The 16,302-nt window shown below is 39.2% G+C and overlaps 1 protein-coding gene across 1 annotated transcript in view; it reads left to right on the top strand.

Annotated features, from left to right (window-relative positions):
- Window positions 1–16,302, top strand: part of XRCC4 (X-ray repair cross complementing 4) — a 344,365-nt gene that overhangs the window by 304,635 nt on the left and 23,428 nt on the right. Inside the window, exon 8 of the mRNA XM_032335817.1 lies at window positions 6,818–6,867. Coding sequence (XP_032191708.1) covers window positions 6,818–6,867 — 50 coding nt within the window. The remainder of the gene's footprint in view (window positions 1–6,817; window positions 6,868–16,302) is intronic.

Here is a 16,302-nt window from a genome sequence, read left to right as displayed (position 1 = left end):
TAGAGTAATATTACCACAAATTCTAACTTGTGATTAGTCTGGAGAGTAGGAGTAAGGGACTTTCAATATTTATGTATCTGAGATTACTGTAATTATTATATAATTTGAGTTTTAATAATGAATATGCAGTTCTTTTTAATTTCGTTAAAAAACCATAATTTTTAAAGGACTTATTTGTGAATCCTCTTTTTAAAACTCAAATTTTATCTTTTGCTTCCACTTATAATTTAATAAGTCAAAAGTTAGTCATTCCTAACAATGAGAACAGTCCAGATAACTTACACATTTTTTTAAAGATTTATTTATTTATTTATTTGACAGAGAGCAAGAGATCACAAGTACGCAGAGAGGCAGGCAGAGAGAGAGGGAGGAAGCAGGCTCCCTGTTGAGCAGGGAGCCCCACGTGGGGCTCGATCCCAGGACCCTGGGATCATGACCTGAGCCGAAGGCAGAGGCTTAACCCACTAAGCCACCCAGGCGCCCCAACTTACATATTTTTGATATTTAAAACTAATCAGAGTACTGGAGATGTAAGAAAGCTAAATGAACTAAAATCCAGAAAGTAATTAGCTTTCCTAGGAAAGAAGAGATCCAGGGCTACTTGAATGTCTAATGCACAGTGGGAGAAGTCTGTTACAGACCAGAGTGAAACAAAAACAGCCAAACATCCAACAACATTTTAGCAGCTGCATGTGAGCTGATGGGACAGATTAGGATCTCAAGGAGTCTAGACCCAGAGCAAGTCTTCCTGTGCCTATTCACCACCTCATTCCCACAGGCTTCACTGAGTTATGGGGTAAAACACTGAAGGCTACAGGCAGGGCAGGAGAATGAGGAGAAAGGCCCCCAAGGATCTCCAGGCCTTCCTTGAAAGTGTGGTAGCACCTGCTGAAGGCTGCAAACAGGGCAAGAGAATGAAGTCTCTTCAAGACTTTTAAGAACTGCGCTGAATGCATCATCCCAGCCCTCACAAGGCTAAGGCCAGAAATTTCCTGAGATACAGAAGGCTAATAATAGCCCTAGTGAGCAAAGGGAACTCTTTAGAATCCCCAAAACTGGTTTTCACAAGCTATAACTCAAAAGAAATACATCCCGCATTCAGAGAGGTGGGGCAGTAGGCTATAGAGTGTAAAGATCTCTATAGAGTTTTGTGACTGCTCAGATCTCAAGTCCTGCTGAAGGGAAGGTCCCAATTCCTCCATCAAATCATTTGAGTCCAGTGGCGAATTAAATAACTAAAGCTGTAACAAAGCCAAGACCCAACTAATCTGTAGGGTAGACTGACTCAGTCTTTATACTGGTGGCATGACAGAAATAAGGCATGCCTTTTTCTAGAGGTAAATATTTCTTCAGTTTCCACTGTTCTTGTATGCACAATACTGGGCATATAATAAAAAAAGTTTGGGTTATTCTGAGTGGTAAAATCTTGAGGCCATAGTCAGGAGGAAAAAAAGAATCAGATGGTCAATAGAATCAGATGCAGAGACAGCCAAGTGTAAGATGTATCAGAGAGGGACTTTAATATTACTATGATAAATACAGTGAAGGATCTAGTGGAAGGACAACAATATTTTATTTAGCTTGGCCTGTTTTTGGTATTCTGTCATACAAATGATGGGCAATACTTGACTTGCTATTTTTGTTTAATGTTATGGTTCTGTGATTTTTTTCACATTGTTGCCTATAGTTATAAATTGCTTTTTTAAAAAACTGGTGTACAGTGTATCATTCATTATAAGACTATACTATAATTAATTTACCCATTTAGTTGTCAGTATACATTTAGGTTCCCAAGTCTTTAGTAGTATAAAGATTGTCATGATGCACATTCTTGTGTAGATCTCCCAGTATACATACTCAAGAATTTCTCTACATACTATACACAGGAGTAGAATTTTCCTAGACAGTATATTTCCCCCCCACAGTAGTTGTACCAGCAGACAATGAGTCTCCATTTCTTTATATTGTCACCAACACCCAATGTTCTCAAACTTCCTAATTTTTGCCAACTGGTGGATTTTCTCATTGTGATATTAAGCTGCATTTCTCTAATTTCTCATGAGAGTCTTTTCAAATGCTCCCAGGCCATCTGTGTTTTCTCTATTGTAAGAAACTTAATTTGGTCCTTATTAATTCATGGGAATTACCCCCTATATTCTACAAGCAGATCATTCTGTCACTTTTCTATATGTGGCAAATCTTCCTCACTTCTCTGTATATTCTAAACCCCACAATACATTGCTGTTACTTTTGCTCTAAACATTCAATTGTCTTAACATATAAAAACTGAGAAAAAATTGTATTTTATATTCAGCATTCTTGACAGTCCTCATTCCTTTGTGCAGATCCAGATTTTATTTTGATTTCATTTTCCTTCTGCCTGAAGAATTTCCTCTAACATAGTTCATCATTTTAGATCTACTGATAGTGAATTCTCTGAACACTTATTTGTCTGTTAACAGTCTACTTAATTACTTTTTTGAAATGCTTCTTTACCAGATATAGAATTCTGTGTTGATAGTTCTTTCTTTCAGGGCTTTATAAGTACAGCTGCACTGTTTACTGGCTTATACACTGTCTGACGAGAAGTCTGCTTATATTCATACCTCTATCTTTTTTTTTCATACCTCTATCTTAACGGTCTTTTTCTTTTCCCCCTTTTAGCACTTTAGAGAAGTGTCGCTGCCTTATGGAATTTGTGGTTTCTGCGGATAAATCTGTGATCGTTTACATTGTTTTTCTGCCATATGTCATTTTCTCTAGATTCTTTTAAGGTTTTCTTCTTCTCACCAATTATCAGTATTTGATTATGAAATGCCTTATTTGGGTTTTCCTTTTTTTTTTTGCCTGGAGGTAATTAGATTCTTTGATCTGGGGCAAAGAGTTTTCAACACATTTGAAGAATGTTATCTTTATTGCTTAGAACATTTTTCTGTTCTCTTTTCTCCCGTTCTGCTAGGGCCGTAATTCTGGGTCCGTTAGACCTGTTGATACTGTCCCACAGCTCAGTGAGATTCAATTTATTAGTTTTAGTTCTCTCTCTCTCTGCTTCATTTAGGATGATTCCTATTGCTGTCACTTCAAGTTTCCTGATATTTTCTTCTGCAGTATCTAATCGGCCATTAATTCCACCCATTTTTTTTTTTTTTTTACTTTCAAATACTCTAGTTTTCATCTCTATGAAGGCTAGTTGAACATTTTTACATCTCCTTTGTCTCTTATCCTCATGTTCATATTTCCTCCATTTTGTTGAATGTGAAGGCATATTGAAAATTGTTATTTTAAATGGCCTAGCATGTGCCTTAATCCCATCATCTCCATTACAAATGTATTTGTGTCCATAATTAATTTTTCTCCTAGTTATTGATCATATTTTCTTGCTTTTCATGACTGGTAACTTTTGATTGGATGACAGATGTTATGAATTTTATATTACTGTCTGCTGGATTTTGTCGTCTTCTTTTAAGGAGTATGTTTCTGGCTTGCAGTTAAGATACTAGAAATTGACTGAGTCCTTTCTAGTCTTGCTTTTAAGCCTTGTTAGGGCATGTCTAGAGCAACAGTTAGTGTACGACTAATTTAGCCCCAAGACAATACCCTTCAGAGGATTCTACCCAAGGCCCTGTATACTACAAGATCATTCTACTCTAACTAATAAAAACTAGAAATGTTCCCAGCCTTGTGTGAGCCCTGGTGGTTGTTTAGCTTACTGCTTTGTATTGGTTCTTTCCCAGGTCTTGATTATTTTCCTTTCATGGTTGTGTACATTAGTACTCTGCTCAACACTTAAGGGGGCCCCTCTGTAGATTACAGAGTTTGCTCTCTGTCTCTCTCTGTGTGTGTGCATTTCCTTTCTTTGGTACTCTGTCCCATGAATTCTAACTTCCTTGGCTTTCCTAATCTCTGATGTCTCTGTCTCCCCAGCAGAGTGAAACCTGCTCACTTTATATGTTCCACATTGTTCCATTACCTCCGGGCAATAAGCTCCCCACTTTGTTGCCTTTTTCTGAAATAATGGTCCAGCGACTTTTCTTGTCCAAGGTCTAAAAATTATTCTTTCATAACTTTTGTGAGGTTTTCTAGTTGTTTAAGAGAAAGGGATTTATCTGGTTTCTGTGACTCCATTATGGGAGAAGCAGTAGTCTATTATTATTTTTTTCCAACAACTGAAACTCCTACATAAAAATTGTAGTGAGTGGGCAGATAATACGCACAGAGAATGACCAGAATATCCTTCTTCTGCTCTGCTTGGCCAGAACCAGAGGCTTGCTCCTGATCAGCCACTCAGAGCCATGCCCCCACTTGTCTAGTATGTTCTATGCTCAGACTGCCACAAAGGTGCCACCATTCCCCTACCGCGCAGCTGCCACCTCTTCCCCATTACCTGACATGATGACCACATCCTCCCTGCGGGTGCCCCAAAGCTACAGCCAACCCTGCAGAACCGACAAGGTAGACGGATTTGCTTTAGGGTATCAGTAAAGCTGCCCCTAATGATGGAAATGCAGGCTGACTGCAATGGGATGTGTGCAACACACCTAGATCATGTGTGAGTCTATTACTGCTACAACCGTACATGATCTACTGACCATTTGTTTGACATCCTTGTGATGCATGATCTAAATAAGCAGGTAAAATCCATTTACAAAATGGATGACTGTGTAATAAATTTATGCAAAACAAGGTTCCAGAATCTGGCATCACAGTATATGTCTTTGACAAGCACACCCTGGCAGACAGTGGCACTGAGAGTGAAGCCTCCAGCAGCCTTCCTCATAACCAGTGGGAACAACTCCCCATGGTGAATAACACCGTGCACTCACACATGGTGCCTGCACGCTTCCTGGAAGCTTTACCGAAATGTCCACCTCTGCTTTCCTCATACATTTGCTCCATTCCATAGTATTTTGGTATTAAAAAATAAAAGGTACTAACTTATCTATGAAAAAAAAATGTTAAATTAGTAGCAAAGGTTAAAAACTTGTTTATAGTAGTTGGCTGTTGGCAGAGAAGAATTTTATCTGTGCCTCCTGATTTTTAACCCAACATGTTTTGTTTTATTTTGTTTTGTTTTTCCAATAAACTAAGTAAAATTTTTTCAGGATTTCTCTGACAATAAAACACGTTGAGGTCAAATTCAAGGACTAGGTTTTTTTCTCTGTACTATTTTAAATATATAAAATTATAAGCTAGTTTTGGATGTTTTAGACTTCTGTTAAATACAAATTATTTTGTATCAAGTACATTTTCTTTGTGTTCCTTGTTAGATTCTCCCAGGTTTTATTTCATTATCATGGATGTTTCACTTAACTAAATTCACTCACTCAATGATAATTTGCTTTCTAAGAACTGATTAGATAGGCAAGAAGACTTTGAGCCTAATAATAGGTCATTCTTGGAAGCAAAACTGTGCCAAAATTAAACAGTCCCAAACACCAAAGGTTCAAGGTCGGTTTGAAACAGAAACCACAAATTTTGATTGGATCTAAACTTGGCAGTATAAGACTCACATGGATTTTTTTCTAGTATTATATAAAGGAGATATATACACAGTCTAACAAAGGGAGACAGGAAAACCAGTTTAAACTAGCAGAACATTCAGGAAAGGATTAAAAACTCAGATCTGGTGTAGTGAACGGATCTGGAGTCCCTGAGTCTCACGGTCTATCACTAACACAACTGGAGTAAGTAAACAGAAGGATAAATGCTTTTGGAGAAATCATTTACCTTTTCTGAGGTGAATGAATGGCAGATAGCACTATGCCAGGAACACATTTCTCAGAGAGAAAGTCCAAAACGAAGAAGTGAGAGTTCGAAAGTTAGAGTTTAAACATGAAAAAACTGCTTTCAGAATTCCCATTTTCTTAATTTATATGATATGGTTAACTGGGGCAACGTCCCCTTACCTGGGTATCAGGAGTCCAGGAAAAACAAAAAGATGTTTGTGAAGTGTTTTCAAGTCGCTAAAAAGACAGTGGAAGTATACATTAAAATAACTTACTTTTAAAGTACAGCAATGAAAGAAACTATTATGTAAGTGGAAACCAGTTTTTCATTGTCAGAGAATCTCATGAAATATTGCTATTGAATTTGCTAGCACTTCACTGAGTTTCTTGAAGGGCCTTACAGTTTCAAAAACTCAGACCATAATATTTGTTAAACTTTTTTTTTTTTTTGTACTGTGAAACGCAATGAAGAAAAGTATAAAACATAAACCCAATGACTGATTATAAGACAAAATATCCTAGAGCTATCATATATAGGTCAAGAAATAGAAAAAGGTCAACCCGCAAGTCGTCCCAACAAGCCCTCCCCAAGGCCCATGCCATATCGAGTTGTTCATTAAAATAACCCCACAGTGTTTTTTGGGGGTAAAAACACTGTAAATTGTGTCTTCAAATATTAATATCCCATGAAAATGGCATATTCCAGACACGTTTGGACAGTTCTGGTAAATTCAAACCAGCAACAAGCCAAGATCTGTATTTGGTTTGAGTGAAACACTTCAAGACAGGACTTAGAGATAATGAATACAGTCAGCATCCACCAGAAAACTCCACTTTGCCCTAGTGGTGCCTTGCTTTGCTATATTTGCACTGTTGAGAGCTGAGACTCACTTGTGGGCTTTTTCCTCTGTGGTCTGAAAAGTTAGTTCCCTGAAGAAGAAAACAGGCACATAGAGTAAGATCTACAGGCACAATTTGTGTGGGAGTGGGTTCCTCTTGGCCTGATCTGGCCTTCATTTTTTAGGATAAAAGAAGAAACTTGTCTTCTTCACACACATTTCACTTTGTGTTTTCGCTTCTGTCTTTCTCAGGACCCAAGGCTTCTTCTCAATTGGAAACTGTTTCTGGCAGCATGTATGTGGTAAGTCTTTGTGTAGCTAGAGATTCCTCAGAAGCAGGTTCCAAGACAGTTTCTCTTCAAAAGAGGCCATGTCCCTACTGTATATGATACCTCCTCTCCTCCCCTTTTAACAATCTTCATACATCTGCTTTGAGATGAGCATGGAATTGTGAGATTTTGCGTGTGGGTTTTGTTAAATTCTTGATGGGAACAATGCCATAGCTGGATGCAGTTGTCTGATGAGTAAACTCAGTCTGTCTCTATGGCTTTACCAAGAGAAACAGAAAGAATGAATGGGGTTCTACTTGTGTGTGCTTGCCAGCAGCTTCTGAGCCGCTCAGGTCTTAGAACTATTCCTCTTCCCAGCACAACGCGGATTATAAGCTTCCTGACTAGGACAGGATTGACTTGACTTGCCTGCCAGATTCTGTGTCCTTATCTGTTATCTGATCAACTGCTGCTCAGCTTCCTTGTCCAGGTGTTTTCCTCATCACCTTGACTGGCTCTCTGGCCTCCATGTGATTGCATCCTGCCCATCTTCTGGTCTCCACCGCTTGCCTGGGCTTGCGGTTTGTGAGGCAGTCTGACTCCCAGAGTGAGTCCTGGAGCAAGGGGTAGGCACACTACATACTGTTACCCTCTGGCACAATGTGTCTTATTTCTTTTCTTTCCTTTTTTAAGATTTTACTTATTTAATTTGACAGAGATCACAAGTAGGCAGAGATGCAGGCAGAGAGAGAGGAGGAAGCAGGCTCCCTGCTGAGCAGAGAGCCCGATGTGGGGCTCGATGTGGGGCTCGATCCCAGGACCCTGAGATCATGACTTGAGCCGAAGGCAGAGGCTTAACCCACTGAGCTACCCAGGCAGCCCAATGTATCCTATTTCTAACCAAACTGCTGGCCTAGGATACTTAGCCTTTGCCTTTGTTAGAAGCCAGCTTCTGAACTCGCCTCCTCTCCCAAACACTCAGCCTCGCCTCACTTTTCTAAGGGCTTATGCCTGCTTTGTCATATGACACATTCTGCTCTGGGCAACAGACAGACAGCAGCACCTGTCCTTGTTTAATGCATTCTGCATCACTATGCATCAGTGCATTTGTGTACTGCAAAATAACTGCATCAGTTATTTGTTTTTCCAGTTCTACTGTAAGGGCTGATTCAAGACAGGTGCTGCTTCCACACCCCTAGAATCTAGGACTGAGCCTAGAATTTAACAGGCATGTCAGCACATTTATTGATAAAAGCTTTTAACTTGGACCAGGATGACTTAAGTGCTATAAAATCTAATTCTAGCTCTCTCAGTGTCTAATACTAAAATCTTAGGCAGGTGATTTGATATTTTGGGTTCTCGTTGTCCTCATTTGCAAAACAGAGATGATCAGATCACCACTGGTATGGTGTCTAAGATTGCTTTCAGCTTCAGAGTTCTTCAACTCTTCTTAATGCTCTGAAACTTGATTAGAATCTTCCAAAATGATAGGACTTAATTTTCACCCTAAAAGGGATATCTGGATTGTTTAAAACTGATTTTCAGAGAAAAGCAACATATAAACCAAATGATCCATGTTTCCCTTTCTCATGCCCATTATAGTGCTTAGCAGATCCATTGTACGATGAATGTTAAGAGATGAATCGCCACCTAGTGGACGCATCCCTAGGTAGTGGCCTCCCCTCCAGAACAAGAGGGAGCTTTGTTCTCTGGAGCCCATGGGTCCTACCCATAGTTTCTCCTTCCTTCACCTGACACACATCTCAACCTTATCATTGCTTCTGACTTAAAAAAAAAAAAAAAAAAAGAACCAAAACAACAACAAAAAACCAAAAACACAGAAATATTCATATTGGCAAGAGAAGATGTATTTATTTTGCCAACATTTGACTTCATTTTTACCTATTTGTGTTTTCCATTCATAGTGTAGTAGACATTTTAAGGAAAAAAGATAAGGTCCAGCAAACTCAGACTGGGTTTTTTTAGTCTCTTATCAATCTGGTTTGAAAACAATCCTTGAGCATTCAGAGACACCCTGGCTAGACAGACAGAAAAGGGATAGTAGAGTTTACATGTCTCCTAAGCAGAACTGTCTAGAGAGCCCAGCCTTTCATCCAGTTCTTCACCAAATGTTCAGAGTTTTACAATTTTCCTTGTTTAAAGGAAAACCATTTAGAGGCTAATCTAAGGCTTTGGATTAGTACTTATTTCAATGTGAAGTGCAATCTTCGGCTGGATAATGTTTTCACTGAGCTTAAGGACACCTAAGTGACCTCTACTGAAAATGAACAAAAGGATATGATTATACTAGGTTTTCTTTCTCCACGTGAGGAAAAAATGTCCATAAATCCTGTCACTAGAGGTTCAAAGAGGCTTAGGAGAAGGTATTCTTGGTTAATTAATGAAATATCAAGAGGATTGCTACGAATCTTCAGCCCAGCTTCTGATGCCTCTAGGTATTTTATTATTTTAGCACAAGACCTTCTTCATTTAATCAGCACTATGATTCCTTCCAGCAACCCCAGATTGGCCAGCTCTTCAAACAGCAGCACTGAGGCTCAGTATTTCTCCAGCCTTCTCCACAAGCATTTATTTTTCCTTGTTCATTAGTATTTCTCTGCTACTAAGTGCCCACTAGCCAGCTCATGACATGCTGATATTTTAATTTCTGTTTCCTACCCCACCAACCCAGTGCAAAATTTCTTCACTTCTCTACAGACTTTTGTTTAATTTCTTTCTCTGACATCTCTTACTATGTCTCAAAAAACTTTTGAAATGCTCTGAACCTAAAAATAACTCTTCTATTGATCCAAATACCTATTCAAATAAGTTCTCTCTGACCCTTCCTCCTTCCTTAAGGAAATAAGGAAGTTCTCTCTGACAAATAGGTTCTCTCTGACCCTTCCTTCCTTCCTTCCAAGAAAGTAGTTCAGAGCAATTCCAACTAAGGTATTAATACACTGTCTCTGAGTTCTATAGACATATTTCCCAGTGGCAATTCTCTAGAGCCTCAGTCCTGACTAAATCACTCAAAGGATTCCATCAAGATTTCTAAGCCATATTCTTGTATCACTGCTCTTGAACAGGTTTTCTCTTCTTACCTGTAACTCCCAGAAGCTGGTTTGTACATCATTCCAAACAGCCAAAAAGCAGGACTCAGTCAAGGGGGAAAAAATGAAGAAATTATATGCCTAGAGCTAACCTTGGTCATGCTTCCCTCTACCCCTGAAGGAAAATACACCGTCAGACAAAAGCTGCCCTTGTTCCTCCTGGACATTCATACCCTTAGCAAAATCTCTACAGAAACTGCAGACAAAGTAATTTGAAAGGAATGTGCTCATCAATAAGCATGCAATAAATATCTATCTATATACATTAGACTGTCTTCAGTGTTGAGTAGAAAACAGAAATAAATATAAAGCACAGTTCTTGGATTCTCAGAGCTTACATGGTTTGTTTGGCAAAACTTCCATTTAAATATTTACAGAAAACAGATAAGCAGGCATGCCCATAAATCACAGCTAACTTTCGTATAGAAATAATGGCAGAATGAAAGCTTGTGTTGTTGACCGAAAACTTGATGCTAAACCCTTTATTTATAGCATTAATCATGAGCATCACATTGAATTAAGTAGAAATTGTACTTCTGAAAGAGGTATCAAGAGCTCAAACAGTGAAACATGTTTGAGCTCTTGTAGTCGGTCAAAATGGTGGTCTAACAACAAAAATATATGTCCATATCTTAACCCCTGGAACCTGTGAATGTGACCTTATTTAGAAAAAAGGGTCTTTGCACATGTAATTAAGTTAAGGATTTTGAAATGAGATTATCCTGGTTTATCCTGGTAATCCTATGACAAGTATCCTTATAAGAGACGGAAGAGGAGACACAGACACAGAGGAAAAGGTCATATGAAGACAGAAGCAGGTATTTTAATTTTGCAGCCACAAATCAAGGAACCACTCGAACCATAACAAGTTAGGAAAAGGCAAGGAATGTTCTCCCCTAGAGCTTTCAGAGGAGAGTGGCCCTGCCAACACTTTGACTTCTAGGTTTGACTTCTAGTCCTATAACTGTGAGAAAATAAATTTCTGTTGTTTTAAACCACTAAGTTTTACTAATTTGTTATGGCAGTCACAGGATACTAATACTTGTGGTAATAAATCACATAAAACCTTTTTTGGGATGGTCTCTTTCTCCTTACCATAATTTCCTGCCTTTCCTTTATGAATCAGAATTTAAATGAATCAGAAATTAAATGTAGAGCCATATATGATTAATGAAATTCAGTAGAGCTTCTACAGGGAGTGGGATAGCAGCTCTGAAGAGATATCCCAGGATGAAAATAAGAGTTCGAGAAGCTTACCCATGTGTATCTGTTTTGCGGTCACTTTTCCATGTATTCAAAGTTCTGGGTAACAAAGGAATTAAGGAATTAGCTTTTTTTTTTTTTTTTTTTTTTTTTTTTGGTAACTTGTTATTTTCATTCAACAAATACCACACACATTTTCTCATGCTAATAAACCCAAATCTAAAATTACATTCATTGTTGGTAGTGTATGGAATTAGCTTTGGTTCATCTGTTACCTCCAAACCAAAGTCTGTCTGGCTTCTTGAAGCAAACCCAATTAAAAACTTGTGTGTTGGAGGAGGAGTCAAGATGGCGGAGAAGCAGCAGGCTGAGACTGCTTCAGCTAGCCGGAGATCAGCTAGATAGCTTATCTAAAGATTGCAAACACCTGAAAATCCATCGGCAGATCGAAGAGAAGAAGAACAGCAATTCTGGAAACAGAAAAACAACCACTTTCTGAAAGGTAGGACCGGCGGAGAAGTGAATCCAAAGCGACGGGAAGATAGACCCCGGGGGGAGGGGCCGGCTCCCGGCAAGCGGCGGAGCAACGGCGCACAAAATCAGGACTTTTAAAAGTCTGTTCTGCTGAGGGACATCGCTCCAGAGGCTAAACCGGGGCGAAGCCCACACGGGTTCAGCGTGGCCTCAGGTCCCGCAGGGTCACAGAAGGATCGGGGGTGTCTGAGTGTCGCAGACCTTGCGGGTATTGGAACGGGAAAGCCGGCTACAGAGACAGAGCCGACAGTAAGCTCACAGCTCGGTGTGACCTTGAACCGGTCGCAGGCTCGGAGAGCTCGGAGCGCGGCCGGAGGTCAGGCAGACGGGAGTAACTGGGCGCTGTTCTCTGAGGGCGCACTGAGGAGTGCGGCCCTGGGCTCTCGGCTCCTCCGGGCCGGAGACCAGGAGGCTGCCATTTGTATTCCCCGTCCTCCGGAACTCTACGGAAAGCGCTCAGGGAACAAAAGCTCCTGAAAGCAAACCCGAGCGGATTACTCACCCCGGCCCCGGGTAAGGGCGGTGTCATTCCGCCTGGGGCAAAGACACTTGAGAATCACTACAACAGGCCCCTCCCCCAGAAGATCAACAAGAAATCCAGCCGAGACCAAGTTCACCTACCAAGGATTGCGGTTTCAATACTAAGGAGAGCAGCAGAATTCCAGAGGAGGAGAAAGCCAAGCACGGAACTCATGACTTTTTCCCTGTGATTTTTTTTTAGTCTTGCAGTTAATTTAATTTTTTTCTTTTTCATTTTTTGTTTTTTTTTTTTTTCTCGCCTTCGGGAAAATTTTTTTTTTTTTAACTGTTACCTTTTTCTTTTTTAACGATTTTTTACTAGTTTATCTAATATATATATTTTTTCTTTTTTACATTTTCCTTTTTTTTTAATTCTTTTCTTTTCTTTTTTCTTTTTTTTTTCTTTCTTCCTTTTTGAACCTCTTTTTATCCCCTTTCTCCCCCCTCACGATTTTGGATCTCTTCTAATTTGGTTAAAGCATTTTTTCCTGGGGTTGTTGCCACCCTTTTAGTATTTTACTTGCCCCTTCATATACTCTTAACTGGACAAAATGACAAGACGGAAAAATTCAACACAAAAAAAAGAACAAGAGGCAGTACCGAAGGCTAGGGACCTAATCAATACAGACATTGGTAATATGTCAGATCTAGAGTTCAGAATGACAATTCTCAAGGTTCTAGCCGGGCTCGAAAAAGGCATGGAAGATATTAGAGAAACCCTCTCGAGAGATATAAAAGCCCTTTCTGGAGAAATAAAAGAACTAAAATCTAACCAAGTTGAAATAAAAAAAGCTATTAATGAAGTGCAATCAAAAATGGAGGCTCTCACTGCTAGGATAAATGAGGCAGAAGAAAGAATTAGTGATATAGAAGACCAAATGACAGAGAATAAAGAAGCTGAGCAAAAGAGGGACAAACAGCTACTGGACCACGAGGGGAGAATTCGAGAGATAAGTGACACCATAAGACGAAACAACATTAGAATAATTGGGATTCCAGAAGAAGAAGAAAGAGAGAGGGGAGCAGAAGGTATACTGGAGAGAATTATTGGGGAGAATTTCCCCAATATGGCAAAGGGAACGAGCATCAAAATTCAGGAGGTTCAGAGAACACCCCTCAAAATCAATAGGAATAGGCCCACACCCCGTCACCTAATAGTAAAATTTACAAGTCTCAGTGACAAAGAGAAAATCCTGAAAGCAGCCCGGGAAAAGAAGTCTGTAACATACAATGGTAAAAATATTAGATTGGCAGCTGACTTATCCACAGAGACCTGGCAGGCCAGAAAGAGCTGGCATGATATTTTCAGAGCACTAAACGAGAAAAACATGCAGCCAAGAATACTATATCCAGCTAGGCTATCATTGAAAATAGAAGGAGAGATTAAAAGCTTCCAGGACAAACAAAAACTGAAAGAATTTGCAAATACCAAACCAGCTCTACAGGAAATCTTGAAAGGGGTCCTCTAAGCAAAGAGAGAGCCTACAAGTGGTAGATCAGAAAGGAACAGAGACCATATACAGTAACAGTCAACTTACAGGCAATACAATGGCACTAAATTCATATCTCTCAATAGTTACCCTGAATGTTAATGGGCTAAATGCCCCTGTCAAAAGACACAGGGTATCAGAATGGATAAAAAAACAAACCCCATCTATATGTTGCCTCCAAGAAACTCATTTTAAGCCCGAAGACACCTCCAGATTTAAAGTGAGGGGGTGGAAAAGAATTTACCATGCTAATGGACATCAGAAGAAAGCAGGAGTGGCAATCCTTATATCAGATCAATTAGATTTTAAGCCAAAGACTATAATAAGAGATGAGGAAGGACACTATATCATACTCAAAGGGTCTGTCCAACAAGAAGATTTAACAATTTTAAATATCTATGCCCCCAACGTGGGAGCAGCCAACTATATAAACCAATTAATAACAAAATCAAAGAAACACATCAACAATAATACAATAATAGTAGGGGACTTTAACACTCCCCTCACTGAAATGGACAGATCATCCAAGCAAAAGATCAGCAAGGAAATAAAGGCCTTAAACGACACACTGGACCAGATGGATATCACAGATATATTCAGAATATTTCATCCCAAAGCAACAGAATACACATTCTTCTCTAGTGCACATGGAACATTCTCCAGAATAGATCACATCCTCGGTCCTAAATCAGGACTCAACCGGTATCAAAAGATTGGGATCATTCCCTGCATATTTTCAGACCACAATGCTCTAAAGCTAGAACTCAACCACAAAAGGAAGTTTGGAAAGAACCCAAATACATGGAGACTAAACAGCATCCTTCTAAAGAATGAATGGGTCAACCGGGAAATTAAAGAAGAATTGAAAAAAATCATGGAAACAAATGATAATGAAAATACAACGGTTCAAAATCTGTGGGACACAACAAAGGCAGTCCTGAGAGGAAAATATATAGCGGTACAAGCCTTTCTCAAGAAACAAGAAAGGTCTCAGGTACACAACCTAACCCTACACCTAAAGGAGCTGGAGAAAGAACAAGAAAGAAACCCTAAGCCCAGCAGGAGAAGAGAAATCATAAAGATCAGAGCAGAAATCAATGAAATAGAAACCAAAAAAACAATAGAACAAATCAACGAAACTAGGAGCTGGTTCTTTGAAAGAATTAATAAAATTGATAAACCCCTGGCCCGACTCATCAAAAAGAAAAGAGAAAGGACCCAAATAAATAAAATCATAAATGAAAGAGGAGAGATCACAACTAACACCAAAGAAATACAAACTATTATAAGAACATACTATGAGCAACTCTACGCCAATAAATTTGACAATCTGGAAGAAATGGATGCATTCCTAGAAACATATAAACTACCACAACTGAACCAGGAAGAAATAGAAAGCCTGAACAGACCCATAACCAGTAAGGAGATTGAAACAGTCATTAAAAATCTCCAAACAAACAAAAGCCCAGGGCCCGACGGCTTCCCGGGGGAATTCTACCAAACATTTAAAGAAGAACTAATTCCTATTCTCCTGAAACTGTTCCAAAAAATAGAAATGGAAGGAAAACTTCCAAACTCATTTTATGAGGCCAGCATCACCTTGATCCCAAAACCAGACAAGGATCCCACCAAAAAAGAGAGCTATAGACCGATATCCTTGATGAACACAGATGCGAAAATACTCAACAAAATACTAGCCAATAGGATTCAACAGTACATTAAAAAGATTATTCACCACGACCAAGTGGGATTTATTCCAGGGCTGCAAGGTTGGTTCAACATCCGCAAATCAGTCAATGTGATACAACACATCAATAAAAGAAAGAACAAGAACCATATGATACTCTCAATAGATGCTGAAAAAGCATTTGACAAAGTACAGCATCCCTTCCTGATCAAAACTCTTCAAAGTGTAGGGATAGAGGGCACATACCTCAATATCATCAAAGCCATCTATGAAAAACCCACCGCAAATATCATTCTCAATGGAGAAAAACTGAAAGCTTTTCCGCTAAGGTCAGGAACACGGCAGGGATGTCCATTATCACCACTGCTATTCAACATAGTACTAGAGGTCCTAGCCTCAGCAATCAGACAACAAAAGGAAATTAAAGGCATCCAAATCGGCAAAGAAGAAGTCAAATTATCACTCTTCGCAGATGATATGATACTCTATGTGGAAAACCCAAAAGACTCCACTCCAAAACTGCTAGAACTTATACAGGAATTCAGTAAAGTGTCAGGATATAAAATCAATGCACAGAAATCAGTTGCATTTCTCTACACCAACAGCAAGACAGAAGAAAGAGAAATTAAGGAGTCAATCCCATTTACAATTGCACCCAAAACCATAAGATACCTAGGAATAAACCTAACCAAAGAGACACAGAATCTATACTCAGAAAACTATAAAGTACTCATGAAAGAAATTGAGGAAGACACAACGAAATGGAAAAATGTTCCATGCTCCTGGATTGGAAGAATAAATATTGTGAAAATGTCTATGCTACCTAAAGCAATCTACACATTTAATGCAATTCCTATCAAAGTACCATCCATCTTTTTCAAAGAAATGGAACAAATAATGCTAAAATTTATATGGAACCAGAAAA

Source organism: Mustela erminea, chromosome 3 (assembly GCF_009829155.1).
Source record: "Mustela erminea isolate mMusErm1 chromosome 3, mMusErm1.Pri, whole genome shotgun sequence".
NCBI lineage: Eukaryota > Metazoa > Chordata > Mammalia > Carnivora > Mustelidae > Mustela > Mustela erminea.
The sequence above is the reverse complement of the archived record's forward strand: the minus strand, read 5'-3'. Positions and strand labels throughout refer to the sequence as shown.